We start from the raw sequence: 12,988 nt of genomic DNA, 5'->3' as shown, positions 1-12,988 counted from the left end.
TGCCAGAAAGAGGATTCGGCGGAAACCGTAGCCGAAAACAGGATAAGAGAACAAAGAAAGGGACCGCCCGGTCTAAGCAAGGAGAAGATCTCTCTGCATGCGGTATAGCAAGGAAAAATGTTCACCCAAGCGAGCTTCAACGACGCATGGCCTGGGCTGGGATCGGTCCACCCGGTTGCATGCCCATACCCTGGGCATGCCGTAACCGTGAGGGTCAAATCCAGTCTGCATGCCGTTCATCATTAGGGGGGCCAAGTCCTTGAGCCTGAGAGACAGGGCAGTCCTTGTGAGCCAGCAGGAGCGTCTTGAGGTTCACAATCTCCTCACGGAGCTGGGTCACGGTGGCGGTCAGGGCATCATTTTCAGTGGTAAATAGCTCAACCTTAGCCTGAAGGTTGGCCAACCACTGCTTCTTCCGTTGACGACACTTAAGGGCAGCGACACTGTCAACATGTTAGCATGTTTGTATGAAGATCGTGGTAGATGGTGGGTTTCCGTACCGGTTTCGCTCCAGGAAGTTTCGTCGTTTCTCTTCATCCGTCATCTTCTTCGGATCACCGCCGAGTCCCTTCATCTCTTCGTCCTCGGAATCCATGTCGGATGGCGACTCCATCATGCTGTTGGTCTTGGCCTTCTTGTTGGAACCCCGGCCAGTATCATCGGCCTTGCGGCGGTTGTTAGAGGCGGGTTTGGAGTTATTCTTCTTGCCCTTGCCCTTGGGCTTGCTGAGCTCCTGGTCCGAAGCGTCGCCGCTCATTTCGCGGCCGCTGGTACCGTTGGTGTTCTGTGAGACGCGACGGGCGGCAGCAGCACGGGTCTCATTCTGCATACCCTGGTTCATCTGCATGTTATTCGCCTGACCGCCCTTGGCCAACATGAATAGACCGTTGGCAGCATCGGCAGCATCGTGTTGAGTGAAGGGGTCCGCGGAAGCAGCCTGGGTAGATTTAGGATCCATGGTGTTAGGTTGTTCCTGCTCTTTGGCAGCGGAAGTGGGTGCATTCGAGTTGCTATTCTTCTTGGCCGCCAGGGCGGTGCGGTGAAACTCGATAGTGGACGGGGTCGCGCCGCCGCTTTGAAGTTGTTGCAGTAAAGCCTGGGAGTTGGGGCTGGGAGCCGGGAACATAGAACCACCGCCTCCTGGGGTCAGTCCGGTGCGGAGAGAAGATTCGTTCGGAGTCGGGAAGCCGCGACCGATGTTATCGAAGTAGTCATTAGAACCAGTTGGGCCGGGCAGCATAGCCGGGCTCAGAGGCCCCGAGCGCAGGGAATTAGTCCAGTTGTAGCCGCTACCAGAGCTGGCACCGGGGATGGCAGGTGAAGTGAGCGAGGCGACGGGTGGCAGCAGCGACTTGCCGGGAGTCTCGCCTGAGCCCGTACCGAAGGACTGCTCGAATGGATTGGGCTCCAGGGAGAATGGATTGTGGACGGAGTTGAAGTAATCCGGGGTATCACTGGCCCCGGTCGCATTCGGACGCGGAGGTGGCGCCAGCGAGGTCTGATTGTCTACGTCGGGTTTCTGATCCTTAATCTCCGAAGACACGGCCTGCGAGTCTGTCGAAGAAGTGAAGGTTAGCATGCGCGCGAGAACGAGATGGTGTGCGACAGCGCGAAGGTACCAGAAGGGTGGCTAGATCGAGTACGCTTCATCGTGGACAGGTGAATCGATGACGCCAGGTGTGAGATCATCCCAACGGCAGAGGGGGCTTGGAGCTTAAAGTAACGGGACACCCAGGTGGCGTATTACCAAGCCAAACGGGAAGAAGGGGGGGAAAGTGTGGGAAAGGCACTCCAGTGTAATGCACACATTTGCACATATAAAATAAATAAAAAAATAACAAGGGAGGATTTTTGCTTGGGGACTTGACATGGTTGATTTGATGGGCAAGAGACATACGCGCACGCGCCATTGACGAACCTTCTTTCTGGGAATTCTTCTTGGAATCCATGGAGGACAGAGTACTGTGCAGTGTTGACACACTAGGAGCGACCGCGGCAGACATCACTGATCAGTGTCAAAAAGACAAAACTCGAGTCAATCCACGAGTGGCTTGCTGTATGGAGACTGGACACCGAGGGATGGTGAGAAGGAGAAAAGTGACGTAGAGAGAGGATGACGACAGTTTTTTAGGGGATTTTGGGATGAAAACATTAAGTAACCCTCAGACTCCGTACCGGTTCTGTACCGTTACAATCGTGTGCCTACGCGAGCACTCCTCATTTGCCTTCCAGGGCGGGTAAAGTAATGTAACTGCCAGGTACCACCCCATCCTGTTTTTTCGTTGTGTTGGATTTTTCTGATTCGCGCGTGACGGAAGGTGGGCTCGAATCAGGGAAAGAAAATTCCTCTATGTGGTCGAGACCTATACACTTACTCCTCCCTTAGAGATTTTCTATATCTCTCTGCTGTGTCATTTTGACAGTGGGTCCCACATTCGTGATCTTATCTATTCATGGCTTACCACATCGTATGAATCTACGGTAATCTGTCATGAGAAGGAACCACCCGATGACAGGGACATAGAGAGGCGAGAGAAGAGGAAAAAAAGTCTTCCCAGCAGCCTCGTCGAACCCGGAGAACGAAGGTGGAACCCCGGAGTTGACACTCGACCAATCAACGTTGTGGCAAACCAGCGGAGTGTCTTCTTTCCGGCTCAGTTGGCCACTCGATCAAGATGAAGAAATAAGGGAAAAAGTTTTTTTCTTTCTACTAGTCTTTGAAAAGAGTCAAATCTGCTGCTGGCAGAAGAAAATCGAATCAATCACTTCCCTCAGATAAATCCCAGCACTCAATTGTCCTGTGTCTTTGTGTGGCATATTGGGTCTGTGGATGATTTCACGATGACGACGACAGGAATCCGTCCCGGGTGTCGAAACAGCCGTGTGGGTCCAAGGGACTTTGAAAGGAACCAGTCGTTGCACGCACAGAGCGGAATGCGGTGCGGTGAACGCGATCCCAGTGTGCACTTGTCCGTATTCGGGCAATGACGCAATACACGTGATCTGTCTGACTAATGTGTATTGGATGCTGGGACAGATTTTGCTGAAGCCATGCGCATTCTCGGGTCCGGGCCCGGACCTGGATTGGCCTAGATGTGAGATGTCATTCAAGCACGATCTGTGTTGAATGTCATCTGTGTTGGCGGAGCTGACTTTCGGTTATAACGCTTACTGGTCCACGTACACGTACCTATGTAGACAGACAACGTTTCTATTCTCTTACAGGATCCTTCTACGTGTCAAAATAGGCAGTCAATACGGTGACATCTTGATCCTTCAGAGAATATAAGGGAGGCAGCTAGCTACTCTATCGAAATTTTTATCCGTTTTGTCGTATGCTCTAAATTTGGCAATTGCTGGGCTGCCATCTCGTTGCCGCGGTTAGAGGCTGTCTACAGCGCATTTTAATGGTATCTACAACCACCTGGTATTCCGCGAACTCCGAGTGTCGTTACTGAATCTGAGCGACACTGTGGGCAATGATGTATAATGTTGTGGATGCCGGAACACTGATATTTATGCTTGTATTGGGTCCAAAGTTATATCGCTGACCGTGATCCAATATGTTGCGGGGAACATATATTTGGCCCGCAGGAGGACAGTGGTCAACTCCGAAAGCAAGAGTGAACCCTTTGAAATCAAAGACTCCAAAATAACCGGTCTATATGCTTCTCATTCACATACCTTGGATTCAATAGTCTAACTCATCCCATCCGTCACAATCGTTGTATCAAGGTTGTTGGCTTCTCAGGGCCATGTTTACCCTCAAATGCTATACTTCTCCCCTTCCACCCAGGGAGCCAATGAAACCCACTACGCGGGCGCTTAGTAACTCCACACTTAATTTCAAACTTTCTTCACACGCCCCATGATAATCCTCTCTTGAACAAACAATTCCGAAATGGACATATCTCACCTCTCGGATCAATTGGATTCATCACCAAAGAGATTCCCCGATTGCTGCCTGGGTATTTCAAGTACCTTGCTCGATCACCTGGGTTCAATCCTCCCTAAGACACCCGCATTCACCCTCTCAGTTGGCAGCGGGTCAGGCTTCCTCGAGGCATTAATCGTGCATTACTTTGAAAATGTATCGGTGGAAGGGGTCGAGGTAAGCTCAAGCGTCAACCGATATATTGCCGAGGAGGCTATGAACATCGTTGCTGGCGGGTGGGATCTTTGTTCCGATGCCCAGGTGGCCTCAGCGTGGATGTTTGTATACCCGCGAGATCCAAAATTAATCACGAAATACATCGTTACATACGGGGGTCAAGCTGTGCAATTGATAATCTGGCTCGGGCCAACGGCAGACTGGGTGGTCTTTGAGCCTTGTTTTCGTCAATCCACATTCTCCGAGTTGAGCTTTATCGAAGCTGGAATGACTCCTTATGAAACAGCAGTCGTTGCGAGGAAGGCGTCATAGCCTTGCGTGATCACATTTTATAAATCTCGTCATGGAAAATGGATGCGACGATCGAGAGACGATACTATAATGACTATGTACAGAAGCAACCAGAAAGGACCCCGGGGGGGGAGGGGACATGTGCGGTCTACTCTACGCACCCCGCCATGCCATTAAGACAATCGACTTTCTTCCACCCCCTCGGCTTTCAGAAACCGGGACCCAGTCTTCCAATGTGCGCTCTCTTTCAAAGCCATTCTTCTCGAGCACTCTCAAGCTACCTTCATTGCCTACAAATGCATAGCACTTGATATGGTGAACATTCATGTGCGGAATACCCCAATCGTGAATGAGAGTCCGGATTGCGAGTGTCATGATTCCTTTGCCGTGGTGGCTAGATGCTAGAAAATCTTGTGAACATGTCAGTGGGAAGTCAATGTCCAATGAGCCTTCAAATACCTCCAAGCGTCCATATTATGTTCTCATCTCCAGTCGGCAATTCTTCATTTTTGTGTTGCGCCTTGGATCTTTCCTCGCTACCATATAAATGTTCGTAGAATGTATACCGCTCCATTTTCATGTCGCCAATCAGGCGATCCTCAAGCGGGGCCCCTGTTTCAGGATCTTCGGCCAGAACCTCGCGAATGCAAGTGAATAGACAACTGTCGAAGAATTTTCGCCCATCAGCGCTTTCTGTGTTGATAATCTCTCTCTGTCCTAGGTGCTTGCGCAATGTTGACAAAGCCTCCTTATTTTGTTTGCAGTGCGCCTCAATCCATCCCACGCCGTGCTCGTGCAGATACGGGTACGGCGTCCGCTCCAGGCAGGGATACACTCTTGAATCATTTAGTATGTTTGCCAATGCATCGGCGTTTTCATCAATGTTTCCCAATCTGTGTGGAGTGATGATAACATTGGATCGTGGAGCGGGAAGCTTCAAGTAAGGCTCCTTGGTCAATTGATTATAGTGAATGGTCATTTGGAGGCTGATTTGCCAATACGTCTGGACAATGGATGGCTCCCAAGACTGACTTGTCAGGGCCACGGATGTGGACATTCGCGAGCCTAATATTATCAGGAGCAGAGGGTGACATCCGGACTGAGTCATATCTCTTAGCGCGGAATCAATTGCTCACGGTATCCTTATCTACACGACATCATTGGCCGAGTGAGTCGAAAAGTATGAATTGGTAAGTCAGGAATTTTGACTACTTCAGCTCGTTATTTGGGGTGTTGGTTGTAGACAATGAACGTGTCTTAAATCAATAGTGAAGTGATGGTTCAGTCAAAGCTCAGGACACTGAAGGCTTCATATAACCAAAAAAGCCTAAACTCACAATCCACTGGCAAGATGGCCGAGTTGGTCCAAGGCGTATGGTTCAGGCTCACCTGATCCAAGTTTCCATATCTCGTTTACGGGGCGTGGGTTCGAATCCCACTCTTGTCATTTTCTTTTTGCTTTTTCTCCTGCTGCCTCGGCTCGCGGAAAGGCAACTTTCAGAAGCAAGCTAACTCTTCGAAGTAACATTTTCTCAACATTTTTTAGTCTGCTTGGTTGGCGTGATTTGGCCCCAGCTCTATAATACTCCCTCAAGTATGGTCTTTTTTTTGATGTCTGACTATTGATAGCATTGAAATAGTTTCAGAATAGTCAGTGAGATTAAATTGACTACACAGAGAACGGAATGCGGACTACATGAGACCGATATTATCTTTAATCTCACCTCGTAAAGGGGTAACTTTGAGGACAAAGGTAGAGATAAAATACTGTAGCCTGTTAGAAGAGGCCGTGGGCTAACCATATTATGGGTGTCTGCTTGGAGGAAAAAATAAACCCAGAGCAACTGAACAAAATATCGGACAGCGTTATCCGATCATTGAGGAAACCCCAGGTCTGAGGTGACCTCGTTCCTGATCGACAGCAACGGCGCAGTTTCCACTCTTTGTTTTGTTTGCGTGGCAGTGACCGCCCGGAGCCCAGCAAATCAGCCGCGTGTACACTTCTTCTTTCCTCCATCTCAAAGCTTCTTGACATCCCACTCTGTCGCTTGGAACAGAATATTTCTCAGCTCGGTCGCCAAAAAACCATTACCATCACATCGCCCATCATGACGCTGGCCGAGGAGTTCCGCTCGAGAAATTTCAGTGAGTACCCGCCTCATGCTGGGTGGCGGCTCTGTCGATCAGCCCCATCTGATTGTTGGTCTTGCTAATGATGCGCTTATCTAGGCATTTACGGTCAATGGTTAGTACTCTCATCCGTGTCGTCCTCTGTCCTTGTGACCTACCGTCGGTCTCGAATCTTGCTGGGGAGGGGGTTGTCGTGGTCTGACCGACGGGAGCCTGGAATATTTGAAATGGGCTTTTCAGCGCCTTTTGATTGCTCCTGATTGCTTGTGATTGCGAATTGTCCTGACACGCGCAACAATAGGACCGGAGTGCTGTGCATTATTCTCTGCATGGCTCTCGGTATCGCCAATATCTTCACCACCCACCCTTGGCACATCCTTTTCGCCGTCTTTTGCATGTTAGTCGAACCATTCCCTTTGAGACAATATGATACTGACCCCCAGCAGTATCTCCGCCCCAATTATTCTCTTCGTCGAAGTGCCCTTCCTTCTTCGCATCTGCCCGACCTCCGGCAGATTTGATGAGTTCATCCGCAGGATCACGACTAACTGGATGCGCGCCACCATGTACGTCTGCCTCAGTGCCATCCAGTGGGTCAGTCTTGTCGGCGGAGCATCCAGCCTGATCGCCGCCGCCGTCTTCCTCCTGATTGCTGCTCTCTTCTACGCTTTAGCTGGTCTCAAGAGTCAAGAGTTCGTCGGCAGCAAGACTCTGGGAGGCCAGGGCATTGCGCAGATGATCGTTTAAGCCCATGTAATATGAATGGTTCTTTTTGAGCTTCTCATATGTTGAAGCTGCCTACTAGCGTTATAACTGGCGGCTGACGATGTGGGTGGAATGATGAGATGCTCGATGCGAAATTCTGGAAACGAAGCGTTTTTGAGCAACATGCATTGGAATGCGTCATGACCTTGCGCTGTTTTTAATTGTCGTCCTGTAATTGTATGCCTTCGTCGCGTTGAAAGAGCCGGCTCAATATTTGTTTTTGCACCGCGGACATATTTGGGATTCTCTTCGTGTATGGACTTAAGTCCATGATTACTCCCTATAGCTCCCGAATGACTGAACAATCATGATTAAAAAGACGGTTCGATCCCTAAGCTTGTGCCTTCTGTACTCCAAACGTATTGTTCTGACTACGTATCTAGTCGGGACGTGCCTCGGCGAGGGCGATCACAAGTGTTACCAGATAAAGAATTTCTTCAAACCTGAGAATTGTTCTGCCCTAACCTTCATCAGTGCCTGGTACCTCTATGCTTCGCTCCGAATAAAGTCCCAGCCAAGATGATTCCACTGAAGACGCATGAAAAGCCGAGCTACCTTGTACTTCTAATGCCACGTTGACTCCCAATGAGTGAGTTTCCTAACGGTGCGAGGCGCCGAGTGACAAAGACCTCTCCTGATAAATACCAGCTAGATCGATAGAGAGGTTCCATCATGTTGCCCTTCGGGCTTAACATTTGGTCGGACTCCTCATCGAGACACGGGACAGGATATAGATCAACTTGCTGCATCGATCCTTCTTACAAGGTCTGTTACAAATGACCGATCAGACAAGCAATAAACAGGCCCTGGATTCAGAGTGAGCTTGCTTGACAAAAAAAAAGACATCTTTCAGGTCCTGCTAGATTATCATTGCAGATGTCAAACAGAAGGCTGTATATCGCACAGGAGCGACATGTCTGCAGCTTGCGGCAATCGTATACGCCCGTAAGCTCATTGAGGCTGGCGCTAATACCGCAGCTCCTGGATGCGGTGAGCATGGATGTCTAGCACGTGGAGGAGGCTGTATGAGCTTGTTTTAATATCCTACGGTTGCTCTGAGGAGAAGACACGTAGGCCTTGGCTACGGGCAAATTATCGCGGCAGTTAATATCTTCGAGCTGACCGGCACCCTTCTGCTGATAGATTTCTTGAATTAGATCTTAGTTTGTCTGATATGAACTTTGAATTCGATATAAAGGCGAATTCCGACGACGGTGAGACATCGAAGAGCAATGAAAGCGACGATGGAGAAGAAGCGTCAGATGAAAAGTGGCTCCCGGAAAGATCAAGCTCATATTCATCGGACTCACAGTGGGCCATGGAGACATTGCAACTGGGCTTCAAGACTTCAGTTATCTTGGGCTCCTGTGACATTCTCTCCAGGGAAGTATAGACGACTTTCTACACAGTCTTTGTTCACTTTCCTTCCATATCAGGTAAAAATATCTCATAATAGTAAGACAAGAACCCACAGCCACCTATTCATGTCTCTTGGCAGCATCTTCTAGGCTTGTCATTCAGCGTGGGTACAGCCATGTCTGGATGATTTTATTTAATTCGTGAATTGAAGCTTGTTTAGCTAACAAAGGAGGAGCTTTTTACGTCAGCCGTCTATTGTCATTCTTCAAAACCAGCTTCGGATGTTGGCTTTAGATCACAATAACCGGTTGTGATTGTAGCCCGTATGGCGATTGACGTCGACGCTCTGTGTTCAACCTTGGAACGATGACGTCAAGGTATCTTGGATGATGCTTCAGGAAAGGATAAATAGCCCCTCGTCCCGGCGAGATTAATTGACTTTTTTTATCATCAAACACAACAACACAAACATCATTACCTTTCGAATCCTTCGAATTTCCCAATAAATCTTCATCATGGAGTCCATCAAGGTTCGTGGCCATTCTCGAGGTTCACGTGGGTGCTTACTAATAATTTTGTCCTGTTGAACAGAACGCCGCCAACTACGTTTCCGAGTCCATCCAGGGCACTGGTGCTGAGGCCTCCAAGGAGACCAACAAGCAGATCGCCAAGGACGACGATGCTAAGCTGAGCACCCGCGCCGCTGCCGCCAAGGATGCCATTGTCGATAAGAAGGACGAGAAGACTCACGACACCAAGGCCGATCTTCACAAGGGTAAGTTGCCTCGTCTGGCATGTTGTATGGTGGGATGCTAACAACCACATAGAGCAGGCTAAGCACTCATAAGTGCACGATGTACATCCTTTTACTACCTGATGACGCCACTGCCGTGTCCGCCAGACGGGCACAAGGTTTATGATTGTTCATGTACACTATACCACAAGACGAGATAATACGGTCATCCTAGACTTTTGTCGCCAATATATATTCATTTCCCACGCAATCTCCAATTTTCGTCCCATGTAAAAGCTCAGCGTTGAAATTTCGGGCAGGAGTGCGATAGCTTGACTCCTTATTGCCTGATCGCACGTTCGGCTTCGGGCTGATAAGCGATCGTCCCAGTTGGGCAGGACTTCAATCTGAGCTAGGTTTGCCCAGATTAGCCCACCTATGATTGTGACAAAGTGACATCCCGTACGACGTCATCGTCGCTGAGGGAAAGGTCGAGAAATTTCCACCGTGACCACAGTGGGCCAGTCGGGTGTTGATCAATCCAAAGTACCTTCCGCAGCCTTCTCCCATTCGACCTCGATACATGAATGCAAGGGCCGAGTGTTCGCCGGTCAGAATCCTACTGGCGGGTAGCTTCCGGTGCCGTCACTGCAAAATGGAGTGGTTTCATTAGTGAGACTCCACTTCCCCAAAGCAAGGCTAGTCCTGGTCGGACCCACCGGGCTTTTTCTGAGAGATCCTCGTATACCCCTCTTGCGATGCCTTGGATATCTGTTCTTGGTACATAGTTTGAGCCCCCCCCCGCCTCATTCAATTTGTTTTAGACGGCAGCAGATGTTTGGTAACAGGTATGTGGACTTTTTCCAGCGCCACCCTGCCAGCTGCATTGAGCTGACATTGGTTTGCGCAGACCAAATGCGAAGAAGCCCGCCGAGGGCCTCATCAACAAATTCCAGGAGAGTTTTTCTGATGTTGTGCGGCCCACTACATACGATTCTCCGTCTAGGTATGTACCTGCTGAACAGAGACGTTCACGCCGCCTTCCTCAATCTCGGCCGTCCAGCGACTAAGCATTTGAATCGAATATGTAGACCCGCAATCAAAGAGGACATCTTGACCCCCGGGACGGAAGCTCAACCCCAAGCTGGCCTACGATTTACACCTTTCCTAGATGACTTCGCACTTCCCACCCCTAGAAACCTGGCCTATCAGGACTACATTTCAGGTGGTTCCAATACGGTGTTTCATGGCCCGGCCGGAGATCTCCATACGCCAAGTGTGGACACGAAATTGATCTCTCCTAACACACTTCTGGAGAAATTTGCGGTGACTCCCCTGCATAGGAGCAACACTGACACATCATATGGAAATCTGGATCCGCAATACTTTGTACAAAACCCTCAAGGCACGAACGTTGGTGACCTGACTGCTGCGTACCCATCCAGCGCATTTGTTCACTCCAATCGCAACGATGGTCTTTTCAATCATTCTAGCGAACAGTTGCCTCCGATATCTGGTGATGGCCTGTGCCAGCTCGCGTCTCAGCTCATCTCTCCGGGAATAACTTTCCAAAAGTGGAAAGATCTCCTAGCTATGGCCATGCCAAGTTAGTTTTACGTTGAATCTTGATCTCAACCGCGAATTGATTCTAACTGGTTGCATAGTTTCAGATATAACGTGACTATGAATACACCCACGGCAATGATCCATAATCCGAATGATACCCCGGTCACCTATCTCAACAAAGGCCATACCTACTCGTTATCCATCACCGATTCCAGGCCTCCACTATGGAACGAAGGGCTGGTCAAATACCGAACCTCGATCCGCATATCGTTCGAAGAGTCCGAGCACGTATCAAACCCCGCCGCATGTTGGAGTCTATGGAAGGATACACGAAGCCGTGAGATGCAACAGAAGAATGGCACTTTGAATGCGGTCGAGATGGTTGATTTGGTAAAAGGGATGCATGGTCAAATGTACCCCATCCAGCTAGAAAGGACGTTCTTAGATGGCTTCTGTGTCACATGGTTCGGGGATCCGTCCACAGGGCCGCCAGGCTGCACGATTGGGGTACGGTTCAACTTCCTCTCTACGGACTTTAGCCATTCGAAGGGGGTGAAAGGGGCACCTCTCAGACTTTGCGCCAAAACTGAGACGTCCACGCCAGGTACTGCTGAGCTGAGCTTTTGCATAGTCAAGCTGTTCCGTGACCATGGGGCCGAACGGAAGATGTTCAATGACGTTTCTCAGTTGAAGAAAGCAATGGAAAAACGGAAGCAAGACTTTGCTAAAGCCCAGAATGGGAGCGAAAGCCTCGGAAAGCGGAAACGCGGTAACCGCTCGATCTATTCCAGCAACCAACTTGGATCCCAACTCAAAGCTCAACTTGTGAACAATCTAGATGCAGATTTGGCAAGGATGCAAAGCATTCTAACCTCCAACCGACCCGTGAGCAGCTTTTGCCTTCCGGGTGAAGACAAGGATGATCCGGACTTGTTTCCAATTCATGTGGCAGATGAGCGGGCGCAAAGAACTGACCAACTCCAACCGGCCGTCCAAATTGCGACTCCGCCATCGACATTAAGCAGTGCATCGAGAAATCTATCACATATCTCAGCAGATGAGCAGCGGGAGGAGTCGCATCGTGACCCGGAAAACCTCCAGCCAAGTGACTGTAGTGGCTCGTCGAATGTTTCTACAGATTACACGGGTAGTGAGGAGCTCTTCGTGAATGCGACTACGCCACAGACAGGACCTGCAACGTCGGTGGTTAGTACTGGAGATGCCAAACTTATGGAGGATGATTTAAACCCAAAACTATCAGGTCAGGAATACGCTATTCGCCCAACTAAATCAGCGAAGTGTTTCTACCTCCGTTTTCAGGCAAATGGTGTACAGCAGGATGATTACCACACAGCGGTGTATCTGGCAGAACCCACGGTGCGGGAATTGGTGACAAAGATCTCTCAGAAACAAAAGTTTAGTCCAGATCGTCAAGTGGATCTGTTCCATATCAATCCAAACGGCATGAAGATCATCCTTGATGACGAGGTGGTTCAACGTATTCCAGATGGCCAGGACATGACTGCTGAACTGTTTGAGCTCGCGACATCAGAAGAAATGGCTACCGATGGTGGCTCGGTGTCAAACATTGAAGTCAGATTACACTTCTAGTCCTACCCTTTTAGAAGCGTAAATGAAAGCGTGACGTGATTCTTATACCCTACTTCTTTGGTCCAGTTGTAAAATAGCGGTTGCGACAATAATAAGAAAGAGGTCGATCTTCTCCCAAGTGCAGAAATCTACGGTGCCAGACGTACCTCTCAAATAATTACAGGTGCAGGTGATTAACACAGCTCATCGCCAAGCTTGTAGGAATCTTACATTGTCCTAAGCAACCTTGGAAGGTGGCGTGGTCCATCCCGGGCTGGTATTGACTGCGAGAAGGGCTGCGCCGCTTCCGAGAAGTTTGCAGGTTCCAGATGTCCAGTCATCAAGTAATGAAGACCTATGAACCAGATTTGCATTAATGATAATCCTGATGCGCAGGGATCACTTCTAACCGGATATGACATAGGCCCCAGTTTGGGCCATGT

The 12,988-nt window shown here is 49.4% G+C and overlaps 6 protein-coding genes across 6 annotated transcripts; 4 read left to right on the top strand and 2 right to left on the bottom strand.

Moving 5' to 3' along the window:
- Positions 1 to 214: 214 nt before the first annotated feature.
- Positions 215 to 1,579, bottom strand: atfA (bZIP transcription factor atfA; the record flags this gene model as incomplete). Its single annotated transcript, XM_056961732.1, has 2 exons — positions 215 to 443; positions 501 to 1,579. 2 exons carry the CDS (start codon positions 1,577 to 1,579, stop codon positions 215 to 217), a joined length of 1,308 nt encoding a protein of 435 aa, XP_056826735.1.
- A 2,322-nt stretch (positions 1,580 to 3,901) lies between these two features.
- On the top strand, positions 3,902 to 4,423 carry N7477_000068 (uncharacterized protein; the record flags this gene model as incomplete). The annotated part of the gene is made up of 1 exon (XM_056961731.1): positions 3,902 to 4,423. One exon carries the CDS (start codon positions 3,902 to 3,904, stop codon positions 4,421 to 4,423), a length of 522 nt encoding a protein of 173 aa, XP_056826734.1.
- Positions 4,424 to 4,555: 132 nt separating this feature from the next.
- Positions 4,556 to 5,381, bottom strand: N7477_000067 (GNAT family N-acetyltransferase; the record flags this gene model as incomplete). Its single annotated transcript, XM_056961730.1, has 2 exons — positions 4,556 to 4,812; positions 4,862 to 5,381. 2 exons carry the CDS (start codon positions 5,379 to 5,381, stop codon positions 4,556 to 4,558), a joined length of 777 nt encoding a protein of 258 aa, XP_056826733.1.
- A 1,129-nt stretch (positions 5,382 to 6,510) lies between these two features.
- N7477_000066 (Tvp18 family protein) lies at positions 6,511 to 7,279 on the top strand (the record flags this gene model as incomplete). Its single annotated transcript, XM_056961729.1, has 4 exons — positions 6,511 to 6,547; positions 6,632 to 6,647; positions 6,834 to 6,929; positions 6,979 to 7,279. 4 exons carry the CDS (start codon positions 6,511 to 6,513, stop codon positions 7,277 to 7,279), a joined length of 450 nt encoding a protein of 149 aa, XP_056826732.1.
- A 1,892-nt stretch (positions 7,280 to 9,171) lies between these two features.
- On the top strand, positions 9,172 to 9,503 carry N7477_000065 (uncharacterized protein; the record flags this gene model as incomplete). The annotated part of the gene is made up of 3 exons (XM_056961728.1): positions 9,172 to 9,186; positions 9,248 to 9,431; positions 9,484 to 9,503. 3 exons carry the CDS (start codon positions 9,172 to 9,174, stop codon positions 9,501 to 9,503), a joined length of 219 nt encoding a protein of 72 aa, XP_056826731.1.
- A 720-nt stretch (positions 9,504 to 10,223) lies between these two features.
- On the top strand, positions 10,224 to 12,566 carry N7477_000064 (uncharacterized protein; the record flags this gene model as incomplete). Its single annotated transcript, XM_056961727.1, has 4 exons — positions 10,224 to 10,237; positions 10,300 to 10,395; positions 10,481 to 10,999; positions 11,054 to 12,566. 4 exons carry the CDS (start codon positions 10,224 to 10,226, stop codon positions 12,564 to 12,566), a joined length of 2,142 nt encoding a protein of 713 aa, XP_056826730.1.
- Between the last annotated feature and the right edge of the window lie 422 nt (positions 12,567 to 12,988).

The sequence above is a fragment of the Penicillium maclennaniae genome, assembly GCF_028827695.1.
Source record: "Penicillium maclennaniae strain IBT 15551 chromosome Unknown utg000001l:1.0-3280838.0:1.0-3283122.0, whole genome shotgun sequence".
Lineage (NCBI taxonomy): Eukaryota > Fungi > Ascomycota > Eurotiomycetes > Eurotiales > Aspergillaceae > Penicillium > Penicillium maclennaniae.
Note: the sequence above shows the minus strand (reverse complement) of the source record. Positions and strands in the feature narration are given on the sequence as shown.